Genomic DNA, 19,881 nt, shown 5'->3' on the forward strand with positions numbered 1-19,881 from the left:
GCACTTTCTTTTTATCCTGCGTATTTGTGATTCACATAATCAGTTAAAAGAGAAATAATATTTAGCAGAAGAAATAAAAATCATTAAAATCATCATAATCTTTAAAGCTTGAATTTTAAAAGGAGAAAGTTCAATACCAAACATTAAGGGTGAATTATTTATTTTTGTTCTCTTAATACACCTTTGAGAAATAGAAATTTCAAAAAAAGATGAGTTATTTATAGCTTGTTGGATTGGCAAAGAATGTTAATTTTTAATCATATAAGGAAGCAGACTTTCTTATACACTACTTATGTGAGTTAAAACTGGTACAACCTTTAAGCAAACAAATTCATGAAGTGAAGAAGTGAAGTCGCTCAGTCGTGTCTGGCTCTTTGCGACCCCATGGGCAGTAGCCTGCACCAGGCTCCTCCGTCCATGGGATTTTCTAGGCAAGAGTACTGGAGTGGGTTGTCATTTCCTTCTCCAGGGAATCTTCCCGACCCAGGGATAGAACCCAGGTCTCCTGGATTGTAAACAGACGCTTTACCATCTGAGCCACCAGGGAAGTTTAAACAAACAAATTCATGGTAGGAAAGCAAACGTTTGGAAATTTTTGTGTTATTTCTTTTGGTAGCTGTCCAACTAAGAAGGTAATAATAAATGAACATAGTTATGTAGCTAAAAGAATGTTAATTGCAACTTCTCTAGTGAGAACTTGAAAACAAACTAAATGTCCAACAATTAGGGATTGCTTTTTTAAAACTCTGTATCATGGACTGAGACACAGCACATTCAGCTGTCATCTCCAGTGTCTCAGTGCCCTGTTACATAGTTATTTGCCCAGAATCAGACCACAGGAGGGTTTATTTAAGAACATTTTAAAGGCTGGAGTTAGTTTGTTTTTGTTTGTCTTAAAGATTCAAAATATTACAGTAAAAACATTACTTTCACTTGCATTCCAACATATTTCAGTAAATGGGACACGAAAATGTTGAATTTCAGTTGGCATTCTGGGAATTATGTAAAACCCTGAACAAATTAATGGAAATTTGAGACAACTGTAAAGATCATTCATCAAGCAGATGAAAAAAAAATATTGATTTACATCTGTTGTATAAAGGATACTTGTTTACGTTAAAGATAGTCATATATATTTTGCTTAATGGGAAGAAAACGTACAAAACTATTCATGAGTATGTGTGCGGGTGTCTTAGTTAATTCAGACTGCTATAACAAATTACTAGAGACTGAGTGGCTTAAATAGCAAACACTTATTTCTCACAGTTGTAAAGCCTGGAAAGTCCAAGATAAATGTGCCAGTAGATCCAGGGTTTGAGGAGAGCTTGCTTCCTCTGCTTCACAGGGCAGAGAGCAGAGAGATCATCTTTCTCATGTCTCATCTTGTGAGGGCACTAATCTGATTCATGAAGGCTCCACTCTCATGAGACGCATGTGCACATGTAAATAAACCTTGACTTTCTCCTGTTGTCATTTAATTCACAGGCCCCCAAACATATGAACCTAAGAAGGTAGAAGAAAAGTTTTCCTCCCAACAGTACCAAGCCTTTTTCACGCAAGAAGATAGTCTTTCCCTTAAAATCCATCTGGAGATAACAAGGTACATAATAATTTTGGTAATCCCACTTTATACCCTTTGCTGAAACTGCACTCACTATTTCTGCCATTGACCTGCCTGATCTAAGGTTTTAAGAATAAGGTGACAGGTTTTCTATTTCCAGTAAGCTGAATGCTTTCTGAAGGACATGCTTTTTTATTTTGATTTTATTATGAACCACAGAGGGATACTTAAAGAAAAGATTTCTTGCATAGAGGGCAGAAACAGAAGAATAGAAAACAGAAATGTGCTGATATTTAAAAGCAAGAAACAAATCTGTGGGGATTTACAGAATGTAGAGAAGTCTCAGCTTAAAGTGGTAAAGACCATATTCTATGTTTCAAAAATTAGTAAGGGTATAAAAGATTACTGAAGTATTATTTAAATTAATAAAAAGCATATAAAATAGATTCTGTGCTAGTTTATCAGGTCTGTAGATATGGACTACAGTACTGAATTAATTGTGGGGCCATATTAAGGAATTAGAGGAATATACCCGTAATTTGGGCTTTCCTGATAGCTCAGTTAGTAAAGAATCTGCCTGCAATGCAGGAGACCCTGGTTCGATTCCTGGGTCAGGAAGATCCACTAGAGAAGGGACAGGCTACCCACTCCAGTATTCTTGGTCTTCCCTGGTGGCTCAACTGGTAAAGAATTTGCCTGCAATGTGGGAGACCTGGGTTCAACCCCTGGTTGGGAAGATCCCCTGGAGAAGAGAAAGGCTACCCACTCCAGTATTCTGGCCTGGAGAATTCCATGGACTATATAGTCCTTGGGGTTGCAAAGAGCTGGACACAACTGAGCAACTTTCACTTCACCCATAATTTATGGAAAAATGTAAAGATGTATGCAACTTTTTCCCATGATTTTTTTTTTATTGCATAATAGAATGGAATGTTTAGTGTAAAACTAGTCACAATACTTAACCCTATGACATACTTCATTGGATGGAGCTAATGTCACTTAGAGTGATAAAACATTGAACACTGATCCTTCTATTTTTACATTCCTCAGCAGATACTCCAGGAGTAATCCCAAATGTAACATTGCATGTACAGAAAATCATTTTAGTTTTGAGGCTGAAGACCAAAGGTCATTCTTAAATTTTGAAAGGACTCATTAAACAAAGGTGAGAGATATTTTTCAAAGTCTTTGTTCTTGATGAGTGATCACTTTTTTATTCTCCTTGACTTCTAAAAAATTAAAAGAGTTTGCTTTTTAATGCTAATCAGTTTCTTCTTTATTCCCCAGTAGACTTCAGACCATTCAGCCTCCATACTGTATTTTCTTGAGCTCTTTATTGACCATGGTCTTAGAGATTTTATTTGGCTCAGAACAACACAACAGCTTGTTATTTTTAATTGAACTGCAGAGTACATTAGTCTACATAAGAATCAATGGGAAAAATTAATTTGAACATTTCATTTTCCCATTTAATGCCACTGGCGATGGTTAAAAAAAAAAAGGGAAAAGGAAAAAAGAAACACCTTCAAACCTACCCCCAAAAATCTAAAATATGTAAAGTGCATATCCTTGTGCTAACTCCCATCACATAGAGAACCTGAAATTCTTTGCTCAAAATTTTAAAACATCCAAGAACCACAAATTCGCTTTTCAGCATAATGGCTTTTTTGTTTCCAGGTTAAAATAATTGATACACAGTTTACATGGAGATGCTGTGAAGAGATACCTTAAAATCCAAACCTCTTTGTATTTTGTCTGATCATTGAAAAACCCAAGGGGTGTATTTTGGAAGAGTATGCATTTGCCTTCCTTTCCTTGACCAGCTTTTCCATTTCTGGGGCCTCCATACAATATGGTGGTTCTCTCCTTGACTGCCTCCCATCTCCCAGAGGGAGCTGACTTTTAATAGCTGTTTGTGTTCTAGAAGCTGACAGATGAGTAAACTATTCCCATGTTGGGTACTTTTTGGAGGTAACTTTTCTCATTTTAGACCACCCTAGAGTCCTGTTTAATGCAATGGATAGTGACTTGATGAATGGTCCCCCATTGGTCAAAACCTGTTACCTGGCTTTTGAAAAACTCCAAATCACGCCTGAGGCCTATCTTCCTCATCGGTAAGGCAGCCATATGCTGCTGCTGCTGCTAAGTCGCTTCAGTCATGTCCGATTCTGTGCGATCCCAGAGATGGCAGCCCACCAGGCTCCCCCATCCCTGGGATTCTCCAGGCAAGAACACTGGAGTGGGTTGCCATTTCCTTGGCCTTGGCTCTTGGAGAGGGACTGGGAAAGCAGACAAGGTTTTCTCAAAATGTATTTCCTTTGTAAACTGAAACCTAATGATTATACTTTAATTCCGAACACTAGTTTTCCCTCCTAATTGGAAAGGTTTCTAAGATGTAAGAAAGGACAACTTCCTGTGACTTTTTTTTTTTTTTGCATCTGTTTGCCTAGTATCAGTTATGTCACTGTAAAACAGCAACAACATCAACATGCTATGGGAGCTTAGAAGTGACAACTGAATATGCATCTTCTTAATGAAAGGCTGAACCTTTTGAGAGGTCAAGGCAACATTTAGAACACTGATACAGCAAGATGTGTGGGAGTATCCTACTTTATATATTTGTACACCTAAATATCTATTACTACATAATTAAAAGGTAAATACATGCTTTTCATGTATCCTTTTAAATAAAGTCTTTGTTCAATAAGATCTTCCCAGTAATAGAAAACTGTCTCAAAAGTCTCTAATATTTTAAACTATGTCCAGTACATAGTTTCTAGAAAGTGAATTTTAACAAAGTGGTGAAATAAAAGTTTATCTTTTTAGTTAAAAAAATTTGGAATTGATATGCTTTTTGTCATTGTTTGTCCAGCATTGCAGAATTTCTCTGTATCTTGTATGACCTATTACTCAGCCAAGACTCAAAAGGATCCCTAAGCAAATTTCTGCAAGTATTCTCCTCAGATAGTTCTCTCTTTTCCAACATGTTCCCTATGGCTGGTGAGAAGTCAGACAAACAAGGATTCAATGCTCACTTTTGTTCCAATTATAACTTGAAGTTATTTAACTAGCTCTAAGTATCAGCCATATCTACAAACTGCAAATAATAATCTTCAGGGCTCCATGGAGATTAAAATAACTGAGAATAATAAGTGTGCCCTAAATGCGGGCTAGTAACACTTAATTCATTAATATACTACTTTGTAACTCTAGAAAGTAAAATCTATGTCAGAAGCATTTCTCTAGTTTTCATATTTTTACTTATACTTGTTTTTCAGGAATTATATATAGAACTGGTTTTGTGTTTTTTGTAACTACGCCAAAGCTACTGCATTAGCAAAAAGTAACTTAAAACTTCAAGGTCACCTTAACATCTGGATTTCTTTTAGATACAGTGCTATATATAATTCTGAAAGTAAAGTATAATATAGTTCATATGATGTTGGTTAAAATATTATAGAAGTTATGTAAATCACATAGACCTACTGTTTCTACATCTTTGAATTTTCAAATGACTATATCAATACTTTTCTAAACTTCTAGAGACAAGCAGTAAATATATTTTTCAGAAGTGAATTATGTACCATATCTCTGAAATATCTATGCAGTGTTTATTCTAAGAATTCAGGTTTCATCTTCCAAAAGGAAGAAAAGTTGGGTCATGCATGGTTATCTCAGTGCTGTAGTGATCCTTGCATGTTTGCATGACAGCTATCATCTTAAGAATTGGTGTGATGAGAAAGAATAAGAAATTGTTAAGTCATTGTCATGCATCAATTCTCATGATAATTTTATTCACTCAGCATTGAAGTGAATACATATTTCAGTGTGGCTATGAATTATATTGTTTGCCTCAGCCAGTCTTCCTCAAGTGTCTGTTTATAAAAATTGCATTCTCCCCTTTTCTCTCACATGAGCTGGGTATAAGCAGCAGAAGAGATAACAAAATATGTATACCATAAATATCTATGTCTACTGATTATACTGCTTCACTAATAAAAATGAGATCCATTTTATCTTACCTTACAGCTAGATCAGGATTTCAACCATGGTGTATTTAAATAGTTAATGAATATTATCTAAATTATATAATGCTAACCTTATTCTCACAGAAAATTTCTAATTAAATTGTCTCTAAAGGAGCTCTTAATAAAAAAGGAAACCTAACACACAGGCTGCTGGAATGGTCTGCATTTCAATTTCATTTGCTTCAGGTGATACTGCAGCTCACTTATAGAGTAATTTAAATTCTTGATATCTGCATACTTTTGTGTATATTCTTTACATTGTTGAATATTCCTTCCCTTTTCACTATACCATGTTAGTCCCTGCCAATGTTTCAGAACTAATTTGTGTCATTCTTTAAGCCTTTTCCACTGCACTACCCATGTGATAGATACTTCTTTTATGTGCTCTTTTAACGCTGTGCATAATAAGAACTAACACCTAGATACAGCACTTCCTACGTGCCAGGCTCTACTCAAAGACGTGCTTTGTTCTTTCATATATTAGTTCCTTTAGTTTTCTTAACAGCTCTATGACATAGATAATGTTACCTGCATTTTAAAGATGAAGAAATAGAATCATAAAGATTTTGGGATGGTCATGTACACACTGCTACATTTAAAATGGATAACCAACAAGGAACTACGGTATAGCACATGGAACTCTGCTTCATGTTATGTGGCAGCCTAAGGAAATGGCAAAACACTCCAGTATCCTTGCCTGCCTTTTCATACTGTTCATGGGGTTCTCAAGGCAAGAATACTGAAGTGGTTTGCCAACAAAGGTCCGTCTAGTCAAGGCTATGGTTTTTCCAGTGGTTATGTATGGATGTAAGAGTTGGACTGTGAAGAAGGCTGAGCGCCGAAGAATTCATGCTTTTGAACTGTGGTGTTGGAGAAGACTCTTGAGAGTCCCTTGGACTGCAAGGAGATCCAACCAGTCCATTCTGAAGGAGATCAGCCCTGGGATTTCTTTGGAAGGAATGATGCTAAAGCTGAAACTCCAGTACTTTGGCCACCTCATGTGAAGAGTTGACTCATTGGAAAAGACTCTGATGCTGGGAGGGATTGGGGGCAGGAGGAGAAGGGGACGACAGACAGTGAGATGGCTGGATGGCATCACTTACTCGATGGACATGAGTCTGAGTGAACTCTGGTAGTTGGTGACGGACAGGGAGGCCTGGCGTGCAGCAATTCATGGGGTCGCAAAGAGTCGGACACGACTGAGCGACTGATCTGATCTGATCTGTTCTGATCCTTGCCTGGAAAATCCCATGGACAGAGGAGCCTGGTGGGTTGCAGTCCACGGGTCGCAAACAGTCAGGCATGACTAAGCGACTAACACCAGATAGGGGAGTTTGGGAGAGAATGGATGCATGTATGTGTATGGTTGAGTCCCTTCGCTGTTCACTTGAAACTATCACAATATGGTTCATCAGCTATACCCCTCACCAAAATAAAAAGTTTCTTCAAAAAAAGTAAAACATCTTAAAAAAAAAGAAATAGAATCATAAAGAGTTTAAATACAATGCCTAAATTCACATATAGGAGACCTAGAGATTTAAATATAATCTGGTTCTGGAGTCTGTATTTTTAATAGCTTCATTGAAATATAACTCACATACATATAATTTATCCATTCAAAGTATACAGTTCAACAGCTTTACCACATTCACAGACTTATGCTACAATCATAGTAGTTTTAGAATATTACTCTATAAAGAAATCCAATTTCCTTTAGCCATCATTTCTCAATCCTGTAATCTCTCCCAGTCCTAGTTACTAGTCTACTTTCTGACCCTATACACTTGCCTATTCCATATAAATGGAGTCATATAACATGTGACCTACTGTGACTGGCTTTTAACTAGCATATTTTCAAGGTTCGTCCAGGCACCGTGTTATCAGTGCCTCATTACATTTTACTGCCACGATGTTTCGTTTTATGGGCATACCACTCTTCTTCCATTCATCAATTGATACACCTTTTGGGTGTCTCCATTTTTTGTTATTGTAAATAAAGCTGTTATGAGACATATGTGTACAAGTTTTTGTGTGGACACACATTTTCATTTCTCCTGGAACATACCTAGAGTAGAATTTCTGAATCATCCACTAAGTTTGTGTTTAATCATTTAACAAACTGCTAGACTATTTTTCTGAAGCTCTTGTACTATTTCACATTCCCACCAGCAACATACAAATGTTTCATTTTTCCACAGCTCTGCCACACTTGTTTTTATCTGTCCTTTTGATTTACAGCCATTCTAGTGGGTGTAAGGACTTCCCTAGGGGCTCAGATAGTAAAGAATCTGCCTGCAATGAAGGAGACCTGGGTTCATTCCTTGGGTCAAGAAGTTCTCCTGGAAAAGAGAATTGCAACCCACTCTAGTATTCTGGACTGAGAAATCCCATGGACAGAAGAGTCTGGGCTACAGTCCATGGGGTCACAAAAGAGTCAGACACGACTGAGAGACTAAGCATGTATGCACACATGTATATAGTGCATGGTGTAAAGTGGTAGCACACTGTGATTGTTATTTGCATGTCTATGATGACAAATGGTGTTGAGAATCTTTTTATATGCTTATTGGTCATTTTTATACCTTTAAACCCACCCAGATCCTTTGCCCATTTTTAATTGGTTTATTTTTTGCATGTTGTCATTCTTGAAACTTTATTCTTTTTATGTATTAAATACAAGTCTCTCATCAGACACATGATCTGCAAATATCTTATACCATGCTCTCGGTTGTCTTCTTATTTTTTTACATTCTATCGTTTGAGACATAAACATTTTTAATGTTAGTGAAATCTAATTTATCTATTTGTTGGTTGTTTATGTTGAGTGTTATATTTAAGAATCTACTGCTAAAATAAAGTCACAAAGATTTACATCTAATGTTTTCTTCTAAGAATTTTATAGTTTTAACTTATACATTTAAATTTATGATCTATTTTGAGTTGATTTTTGTATGCTATTTTAGGGAAGGATCTTGGTTTATTCTTTTGCACCTTTTGTATGTGGGTATCCGGTTGAAAAGACCACTATTCTTTCCTCCATTGAATGATCTTGACAATCTTGTTGAAAAATCAATTAACCATAGATATATGGATTAATTCTGGACACTCACTTCTGTTCTACTGATCTAAATGTCTATTCTTGAACTAGTTTGATTACTGTAGCTTTTTTAGTAAGTTTTGAAACTGAAAAGTGTGAGTGTTCCTATTGCTCTTTTTTGAGATTTTGTGGGTTTTGTGTTTGTTTTCTCCCTATTCTGATTCTCTTTGCAGTTCCATGTGAATTTTAGGATCTGCTGGTCAGTTATGGCAAAAAAGAAAAAAGAGAAGACAGCTAGAATTTTGATAGAGATTTCATTGAATCTGTAGCTCTATTTGGAGAATATTGCCATCTTTACAATATTGAGTTTTCCAATCCATGACTATATGCTATCTCTCCATATTTTTAGGATGTTTTAATTTCTTTCAAAGAATGTTTTGTAGCATTTAGTGTACAAATATTGCAGTTGTTCTGTTTATTCTTTTATTTTATTCTTCTGATATATTTAAATGAAAATAACTTTATTAATTTCTTTTTTGTAATCTTCATTGTTAGTGCACAAAAATACAATTGATCTTTGTAAAGTGTTTACACTTCAGAGCAGTTGAAGTCTTTTATTAACTCTAATTGTGTATGTGTGTATTTACTCTTTAGGATTTTCTATTTGCAAGACCATGCCATCTGTAAATACAGAAAGTTTTACTTTTTCCTTTCTAATTTCATTCCTTTTACTTAGTTTCCTTGCCTAATTGGGGTGGCTAGAACCTCCAGCACGATGTTGAACAGAATTAGTGAGAACTTTAGGGATTTAGAGGGGTTTTTCAGCATTTCACAATTAAAATGATACTCTTTATTACTTCAGAAAATTCCTTCTCTTTTATTATGATTGTCAACTTTTTTTTTTTTAAATTGGGAAAGAGTGCTAGATTTTATTAAATGGCTTACATATGTTGAGATGATTATGTGGGTTTATCCCTTTATTAATATGGGATATGATGTTGGTTTTCATAAACTGAGCCAACCTTGTACTCGTGGAATTAACTTCATTTGTTTATGGTGTATAATCCTTTTTATATATTGTTGGATTCAGTTTTCCAGCATTCTGTTGAGGATGCTTGTGTTTGTATTCAAATGTATCATAGTCATTGAAGTCATTAAGTGATAAACTCCACCAATTATTGGTTGATTGCCTTACTGTTTTCAGCAATTCCTTGGATTTGCTCAGTAGTTTGAAGAAACTAAATTTTGGTAGGGGTCATATTTGAAGTCGGGTTTTAAAATTTATTCTGACCTCAGGAGGGATATTCTTAGTTATCTTTTTTTCTGGCTTTTCCTGGTAAACTAGCTAGCTTATGATTCAGCTTATCGTTTTTAATTAAGAGGAGCCAAAGGCTTGAAATTCCCCATGCTCTGTTTCAAATAATTGGAGAGTACTTAAGCATTCTCTTTTGTTATGGACTGCCTCTCCCCTGGACAAAGTCTTTGCTACAACTCTGGGTACTGAGTTAAGTGGCAGCCTCTGGCCTTCTCCACTTACCTCAGTTGGCATAGAACCCCTGCCTTGTAACAAGGTGGAGTGATGGAAACCAAAGCCCCAGTACTCTAAGTCTGTTACACCTGGGATAGAGACTGCCTTCTATGTGTCACAGTTAGGTGGAGAAAGGGAGCCCACAAATTCTTGGTCACACTCACCAGGAATTTAACCTTTTCAGATAAGATTGGGTGCATTCAGGGTGGTATGGCTGTAAGACTTAACCTTTTCAAATTACATTTAGATTGTGTGGAAAATGTTAGCAGCCTCCAGGAGAGATAACCCTTCATTGGAAACTTTTAAGGGAGATGAAGCCCTGTCTTCTTGGCCAAATTGGCTTGGAGTGGAGCTTCCATAAAGCTGAGAAAGGCAGTGAGTCAGTGGGAAAGTAAGGCAGTGGAAGGGGAAAGAGAAGGATGAGGTTGAGATGCTAGAGCCTCCTGTTGTTTTTACTGACTTTCTGTACATTTTCTTGAGTGTTACTTCATTTTTTGTATGCCCTTAGGAAATTTACAGAGATTTTAAATGGCTTCTATTTATTTACTTACTTATTTAGTCAGTCAGTCAGCTTTTTGTGGTGCTTACTTTGCTGAAGAGTGGGTCTATGAATCTTCTCAGCCTGCCACCTCAGAAGTGGAATTCCTACAAGGACAGTGTTCTTAACCACCGTGCTTATTGTACTTTCAGTGTAGTAGTTATTACATGGCGCTTACCAAGTTTTATTGAGAGTTTTAGCTTAATTTATTTAAGACAGTATCCACAGGACATGTCCTCAGCCAGAGTTGTCATTTTTGTCTGGAGCTTTGAACCAAACTTTATTAACACTCAAAGGAGCCCTCTTCAGACACTGCTGTGGGCCCACTAAGAGATGGCCATCAAACTTCCTTCCCTTATCTGTGCCTGAAGGCCCACCCAGGAGAGCCTTTTGTCAAATTCACTCTTCCTGCTCCTAAATTTGCCTCTAGGTTCAGGTTGAGACTGAGGAAAGACAAAGGCTGAGACTCAGGAAAGCTTAAACCTCGGCGGGGGTTCAAAACGCTGAAGGTCTGCAAGTAGAAAAACCTTGGACAATGTCCTCGGCAAAAAACTAAGCAAAAGGACATTTCAGGGCTGTTCTTAGTGTGTTTTCTTAGTTTTATATTCATATACAGAAGCTATTTAAAGCTAGCCTAAAACCAAACATGATTCCTGAGACAATACACTTGACATACCAGACTTTCAGAAATTTGTATAGTTTATTATTTGGATTTTTAAAATATCAGATATTTGTGTAATCTTGTCTCTAGGCAGCACCATCTTCACTAGGAGGAGAGTTGTGGTTTTTCTCATTAGCAGATTTTCAAAGGAAAGTAACAATAAATGGGATTAAAAGTCATGATTCTGCAGTTTATGTTTTCCTTGTCTAACTTAGGGTCCTTTAAATAATTTCCCATCAAAATCTAAAGATTGATGACACTGATTAATTATGTCTTCACGATCACTCATGCTCATTTTTTTCCTTTTCTGTAGTTAATTTACACATTATTGTTCCACTGCAGAGATAATAGCATCTTATATTTAGAAACACTCGGCACTTTACTAACTGCTTTCAGATAGTTTAAGGTATTTACAGTCATAAAAAACCTGTGTGGCCAGTTTTTTGTTCCTTTTTTACAGACAGAAAAATTGAGGTTCAGAATAGCTTCCTGACTTCCATAAATTCAATGATTTATTAAATAGAAGAGGTAGAACTTGAATGGATATCTTTTGACTATAAACCTAGTACTCTGCAGGATATGCCCAATGGCTGTTAGTATGAGTGTGTTGGGAAGAGAAGAATAGGTGGAGGAAAAACAATGAAATATTACTCCAACAGGAAATCATATTGCATATTATTTACTATTTTGCTAAAAGGTACATTGAGAAGAAGCTAAGTACACTGATTCATCCTTAAGAAAGTGAAGTTGCTCAGTCGTGTCCAACTCTTTGCGACCCTGTGGACTGTAGCCTACCAGGCTCCTCTGTTTACGGGATTCTCCAGGCAAGAATACTGGAGTGGGTTGCCATTTCCTTCCCCAAGGGATATTCCCGACCCAGGGATCGAACTGGGGTCTCCTGCATTGGAGGCAGACGCTTTAACCTCTGAGCCACCAGGGAAGCCTTCATCCTTACACTGACATAATTCATGGGTACATTAGATATGAAGTATTATTTCACATGATAGCAAAAATATTGTGGAACAAAAGCCAAGCACTGAGTGCCTCTACGACCAAGATAATATGAAATTATTCTGTGATTTGTAACTTTTCATGGAACGTAAACTTGCTATTTAATAATGTGAATGAATGATTCTTGATGTTTTGAATTAAAACTTTTTACTTCTTTAACTTAAAAGCATGTATGTCATTTCCCAGTAACAACTATGTCAAAAGATTTAACAATGACATAATCCTTTGGCATTTCTTTTGGAAATTTAGTCTTAGTAAGTAAAAATTAAAGAATGAGGAATCCTAAGACTACTTATTCAGGCATAGTCTTGTGTCCATTCCAGTTCCTATTTTTGTAATTACATATAGAGTTCTTAATTTCTTTTCTTTTTCCCTTTTTCCTTCCTTCCTTCCCTCTTTCCTTTCCCTCCCAACTCCACATACACACCCACAGGCTATCAGAATATCTTAATTTGTTCATTCAACAAATATTTATTGACCTGCTTCTATATACCTGACAATGTACATGAAAACAACTTGTGTTTTACTGGTATGTAGTCTAATTTCATTAGTCTAACACTAATGAAATTTTTACAAAATACAGAGTTACAAAGAGTTCTGAGTGACAGAACATAGTAAATGAACACTCGAATTGTTCCGTAACTCCACAAAGCTGGTCCTTGATGTCACCGTTGAGATTCGGTCATAAACACTGTGACATTCGTTGTGTGCACCCTCCCTGCCTCCCTCTCTCATCATTCTTTCCCAGGCTCCTGCTAAATGCATTTAATGCCTTCACAAACAGATCCTATTTTCTGATAGAGAACTTACTAATGCTGATAAAATGGTTCCTGTGGAACTCCTCAAGAGCAGGAACTGTATATATATATATATATATATATATATATATATTTATTTATTTATTTTTTCTTCTTTGCCTCCCTGGGATTAGCACAGTGCTTAGCTTACAATAAATGCTCAGTGATAGTTATTGAGTCAAAGCTAATAGTTTAGGGTGTACCATGCAATACTCTTTTACCTTTTTCTGATCTCAGATAACATTTCCATTTTTAGAGGCAAATAAGGCCTGCTTAAAATAATTCCCAAGATGTTAGACTTATAACAAAATATTTTAGGCAAAGGAAAATTCTCTTAATATGATAGTTCAGTAGGTAGTTACCTGCTACACCCTCCTCATGGTGATTGCTTGGGAAAATTTACATGTTTCAACAGAGTTTGGACTTTGCTTTGTTTTAATATAAACTGCTTTGGTATATTTTCTATGTTTATATTTCTATGGGTCTAGTGACAGCTTTAGTTCAGATAGTAATTTTTTTCACTGCTGTTATTCTCCTATTTTTAAAAGTTGGCTTCATTTCTTACTGTTATTTCTTTCCTTTAGGAGGTATTCTTTATTTAGTCTGTCTCTTTACCATGGCTTCACGCCCAGTTTTGTTAAATTTAAATTTCCAGGAATATCCATTAACTTAATTAATTTTGTAAAGATAGTGTCCACATTATTATTTAACCTAAAATGTTTTCAATTGTAAAATGAACAATTGTTTCACCTACCACTAATAAAGACAAAAAAATGCTACCAATTTTAATTGCAGGAAGACATCAACTGAAAGACTCATCCTGATTCAAAGATATTACAATATGAAAGACTATGTTTTTTAATTTATAAAATACAGAAAAAGCACCACCACAGCTCTAACACAAATTTCCAATCATATTTACATAAAGTTATACAATTATGTTTATGGTAGTTTTAGGCAAAATAGTATTGTGCTATATATTCAATGCAGAAAAAAGGCATTGCATTTTTTCAAAAATATTCTTAGAGCTTTCAATGTCCTGCTAGAATGAAACTCCCCAAAGTCAATATCTTTATCTATTTTGCATGTACCCCAAGCAACTAGAAGAGGACCCTCAACAGATACTTCTCAAATAAATTTATGAGTGAGTTTATGTTTCATTAGAGATGCCATATGTCTGTTTTAAGAAAACTAAATCAAGAAAATTAGAGTTATTAATGAGTGATCTCCTTCTAAAGGCCAGTTTACGTTTTCCAGATATCTAGTACTTTTTCTTACAGAATAGCTTCTTAAATCTTCCATTTGTCACCAACTTATTTCCATTTTATTTTCATAAGGATTCATAATTATTATGATGATACTTAAAACTCAGTGATGTTTCCAATAACTTTTGTGAATAACCATGAAAAAACTGTATGGCATAATTGGTCACTTATGGCTATCCATAGTTGTACAACTTATGAAATGAAAAGGAAAAAATAATCCTAATAAATGCCTCATATTAAGACAGTTGGTCCACTTGGTAAGCAGTAGAGATCAGTGGACCAAATATGGAAACAGAGTTTGGCAGAGGGAGATTTATTCACATTCTTTCTTTTCCTCCATTTCTAAGAAACTTATATGGCATTGGTGATGGCTAAAAATAAAGTTATCCTTATGCGATGCCATTTTTAAAAAATGTTTTTAAATTATGAATTCAATAGCATCTGTAATCTCAATAGTTACATTTAAATTAAACCTAACATGAATTTATTCTGATTCCAAAGACAGAATGTCAGAGATGCTAAAGACATAGCCACTGGGATCAGGATCTTTGGCTTCAAGTTTGGGCTTGAAACTCATCTCTGGCTCTTGTTAGTTATTATGGACATGGAAATTTAGTTAATTCTTTTGAGCTCTGTTTTCCTCCTTAAATGTAATTAGCACATATCTTATAGAGTTTTTTTAAGAATTAAATTAGTTAACACACATAAAGTTCTTAACAGGTCAGACCAAATAACAGATACTGAAGATGGTTTTTCCTTGTTTGCCCTCGAGTCCCTCACGGCCCCACACTGTGACCTAAGAAGAAGACCTTCCTGGTCTTCTAACATTACTTGGGCTCCCTTGCCCTCTGCTTCTGGTTGGATTTGTAATTGGAAATGATGGAAGTAGATGGAAAGATAGGAGGAATGACTTTAGAGCACCCGCCTCTCCATTTCTTCGCTGCCTGAATGTGATTTGAGTGCTTCTCCTCCAACCTCTTCCCACAGCCAAGGCCACCACTTCTAAGATGCGGTTTCTGTTCCATGGCTCTAGCTTTGCTAGACTCTCTCCCCCATCACATCAGTCTTTAGGGTTGCTGCACATCTAGGCCCTGACACTTCAACACCCTTGTTGATTTATTCAACTTTATTTACATTATTTGTTAATAATCCCTTCATTTAATTCTCTTTACTTAACCATTTGAGTCCCATTCACTTGCCCCTGGCATCATAAACAATATGCTGCTGCTGCTAAGTCGCTTCAGTCGTGTCCGACTCTGTGCGACCCCATAGACGGCAGCCCCCCAGGTTCCCCCATCCCTGGGATTCTCCAGGCAAGAACACTGGAGTGGGTTGCCATTTCCTTTTCCAATGCATGAAAGTGAAAAGTGAAAGTGAAGTCGTGTCTGACTCTTAGCGACCCCATGGATTGCAGCCCGCCAGGCTCCTCCATCCAGGGGATTTTGCAGTCAAGAGTACTGGAGTTTATTTAGTTTAAGATAAATATTAGATTATTTTCTTCAAGTGTATGAAGTATCTTTAGTAGTGATGGGATTGGGAGTTTCAAAATTTAAACAAGAAAAATCAATTCTATTAACCTGTGTGTCTTTGATAACATTACTTTCCTAAGAAGTAAAGAATCTGTGGTGTGTGTTTGTGTGTGTGTGTGTGTATAACTGGGATTAGATTTTTGTTAGAATGGAATAAAGGCTAAGATACCTTCTGTCATGGCCTTTACACATGATCCCTCCCTCCTTTTTCTCTCTTTGGAAATGGCTAGTGGTAAATACTTGGAATACAAGGGGTTATTGTTTAGGTGACTAAATCAAGTCCAATATAGAATTCTGAGTTTCAGGTTTAGTTGACATCATGATTTTAAAGTCGCTGCATTGACTTAGGGAAGAGTGATTCTCAGTGATTCTCAGTGTTGGGTGGAAGAAGCTTGCAAAGTCATATAAGTAGGAGCTATACCTGGAAAGGGTCTTGTAGGAAATAAATAAGAAAGTCATGGCTGCTTTCCATTCAAATAGGAATTACAGGAAGAACAAGAAAGCCTGAAAAATTATTAAGTACAATGGCTGTATACTGAGGAAGTTTAACAAGTGTAACAACCTTTTGCTCAACTGGGCACCCAACTCATAAATTCATATTGTACCACAGAAGACTTTAGGGAAACAGCCTTTCCATATCTCCTCTCACTAAGCACATTCAGGGTCAGGGCAGGGCTAAGCTTGAAGAAAACGGATCATTTACACGTCACGAAGGTGAGAATAGGGCACGAAGGTATTAACACTGTGTGAGGCAATACCATTTCACGCACAAAACAGCAATCATTTTTCTTGGCCTAGAAATGAATTGAAAATAATTGGCTCTATGAAGCTTTCCCAGTAAAACTCACTTTCATCTTATTCAGAGTTAAGCATTTCTACCTCTCAAGAAAATCCTATAGCTACTGCAATTCTCACACTTATCACAGTAGGAATAGAGGGAGTAAATATAATGTTAAGGAGGAAGAAGTTAAGAAATCTAGAGTCTGGCTTTTTGGATTTGAATCTCAATTCTCTCTGCTACTTACTATCTGTATAATCATCCACATTTTTTTCAACCTCTGTATGTCTCAGTTTCTTCAACCAGATTCTTGGGATCAGAATACTATTTATTTATTAGAAATAATATGAGGACTGAATAAGATCATACATGAAAACAACTCAGTAGAGTATCTGTACATAGTTAGTATTAAATAAATCTCAGCTGTTTCATTACATATGCACCTGCCAGCAAAAGTCTATGTGTAACTTGAGGCATAAATATGCACATAAGTATATGTGTCATTCATCTTATACCCATTACCAACTAACTCTATCATACAGTAAGTACTAGATACATATTTAATGAGTAAATGAGGCTAGCTTGCCTAAAAATATGTATGTCAAAGGCAAAAGCAAAGCACATATATTTTCTTTTATTGTGGTTTTCACTTGAGCTTCCATGTTAATCACTAGAGAAGAGACTATTATAGTTTATTATGCTTTAAATACCTTTTTAAAAAAATACTAGCACATCAGTGAAAATGCATATCTACACTTCTGAGTATGTACAGAAGCACCTGCACAATTAAGTTTTCAAGTACTCATAATATAATTATTTGCCAAACAATGAAAATCTTGTTAAAACCATAGCTAAAAATAAATTATAGGCACCAAAAGGGAAGATAGACTTATCGTCTAAATTTCTTTTTATAGAGAGTTATCATAGATCCTTCTTATAGACAATGAAATTATGTTGAGTCTGCTTAATTTGTATTAAACAATGTGCAAAGGGCAGTCATCGCTGTTATAAATCCTGATAAATATTTAATTAGCATCAACACATCAAAAAAGACCACTTCTCATGTTTACAAATTCTGTAATTTTTTTAGGCTATAAGAAAGAATTGTTCAAATTTAAAAACAAGTGGGCTTTTCTGAAGAAAACTGAAGTTAATAACTACGGGTTATCTTTTTGAAATGTATTATAAAGAAGCATGAGGTTAAACACATTGAGATAGGCAGGGAGAAGGCATGTCTTCATCCCCTATGGCTATTTAGACAGCACCAATTGGAGCATTTTGCTATTGAAGACTATTTCTATTAACATTTTATTTATATATCATGTGAGAAAATAATAATATATAGAATAAACAGTTACCATTTATTGTTTTTTCTACCAAATGGAATTATAATAAATGTTTCACATGTATAATCCCATGTAATAGCCACAGAATCACTGGATGATAAACTCAAAACAACAGAATCGGATCTGTCCATTTTAATTATTAGTGTCCCCAGGGATTAGTACTGAGCTTAAATACAGTTGATACTCGATAAATAACTACTAAACAATACGATGAGCTTCACTTTGAAGTAGGTCCTTCCCAGGAAAGCTAACGTTTCAGTGTTACTGAATGTACTGTATTTGATCAAATCCACCCTTGTTTGGCCTGGTTATCTTCATTTACATAGACCATCGGATTTCAGTGAGAGGATGCCTGAGAGAGAACTCCATCTTGTCATGTGTAGAAAACTATAGAAGGATAGAAATCTGGTCTAAGCTGTCGAAGTAAGTTATGAAATTAGCACTATAATTAAAGGAAAAGTATGTAAAAGCCTGATTCTGACACACATAAATCGAAGGCTGGAAAATATGATAATTACAAGTACCATACAATGCATAGTTAGGATTTTTTAAAAGCTCTTTTAATATTGTGACATCAGTTAATGAAACATAAAGAAATGAAGGATAAAATAACCTCCTGGAAGCCAAAACCACAAGGCTGAGATCAGACTTACCAGAACAGTCACCACACGTAGAACCACTCCACGCATGTTATTCTCCAGTTTCTTGTCAGTCAGGGACCCATTCAGCCCTGTGACAGGATTCCAGCACCCAAGCTGAAAGATAAAATAGCTTGGTCACTTTTCCGCCTGAGGAACAGTCCAATCACCTATATATAGACCTTTCAGAGAACTGCATGATAAATCTTGGAATAACATAACAGAAAGTGTCCTGTGCAGTTTTTGCTTTTTAATAGCAAATGAAGCAATCAAAAATGATATTTCCTGCTTTTAAATATCATATGGTATATGACAGTATCCAGAGGGCTTTAGGGGACTCACTGAAGACATATGACTTAATGAGGAGTTATAAATACACCAATAATTCAGTCCCAGTAATACACTAATTAGAAAAATAATAGCACATATAATTCTAGTATAATGCCTGTTCTAATGTATCAATTACTGCACAAGTTAGATTTTCTTAGTTTAAATGGTTTTAATTAGATCTTACATTGCTTTTATTGGGGAAAAAGCTGATTTTTAATGTGGTTAGAGGGGTCACAGTTTTTATTTGAGGAAAATAAAACATGTATAAGGCTTTGTTGTTTTCAAATATCCACAGTACATAAAACAATGTAATTTGCCTTTTTTTGTCAGTGCTATCAATCTACATGGGAGATTTTGGCAGCAGTCTTTCCCTTAAAGTCTTGCAATGATTTACTGCTCTTTGCTCTCCAAAGTACTGGTGTAATTTTACATTCTCATGTAGTTGTTATCTCTTGTAACATCCAAATCTGAGGGCTACCAGTCTAAAAACTACTGCCTATAAATTCCAACGGGATAAAAATGGATGACTCTCAATTCAGAAATAAGGAGGAAAGAGAGATGCTGTGATTTGAATTAGCAGATAACTGCTCAAGAAGCGAAGCTGCAGAGATTGTTGCAACACACATCTTGGGAAGATATACCATGCTATTAATTCTGATGCCAGCCCCAATGAGCCTTCCCATTTGGGAACTTATTCCATATTTTCAGGCTTTAAAAATGTAACAGAACTTTAGTCATGTTCAGAGACTGTTTTGATCAATTGAATGGTTTATAGGGGCACCTGGTTATTCGTGCTGCTTCCTGTTAAAGACTGTATTATGTCCTTGTATTGCA

The 19,881-nt window shown here is 35.8% G+C and overlaps 1 protein-coding gene across 1 annotated transcript in view; it reads right to left on the reverse strand.

The window, feature by feature from the left end:
* The window catches only part of GRID2 (glutamate ionotropic receptor delta type subunit 2), a 1,601,453-nt gene that overhangs the window by 374,085 nt on the left and 1,207,487 nt on the right, over nucleotides 1-19,881 (reverse strand). Inside the window, exon 9 of the mRNA XM_015471545.3 lies at nucleotides 18,733-18,834. Within this exon, the coding sequence (XP_015327031.2) occupies nucleotides 18,733-18,834 (102 nt within the window). The remainder of the gene's footprint in view (nucleotides 1-18,732; nucleotides 18,835-19,881) is intronic.

This window comes from Bos taurus, chromosome 6, assembly GCF_002263795.3.
Source record: "Bos taurus isolate L1 Dominette 01449 registration number 42190680 breed Hereford chromosome 6, ARS-UCD2.0, whole genome shotgun sequence".
Classification (NCBI taxonomy): Eukaryota; Metazoa; Chordata; class Mammalia; order Artiodactyla; family Bovidae; genus Bos; species Bos taurus.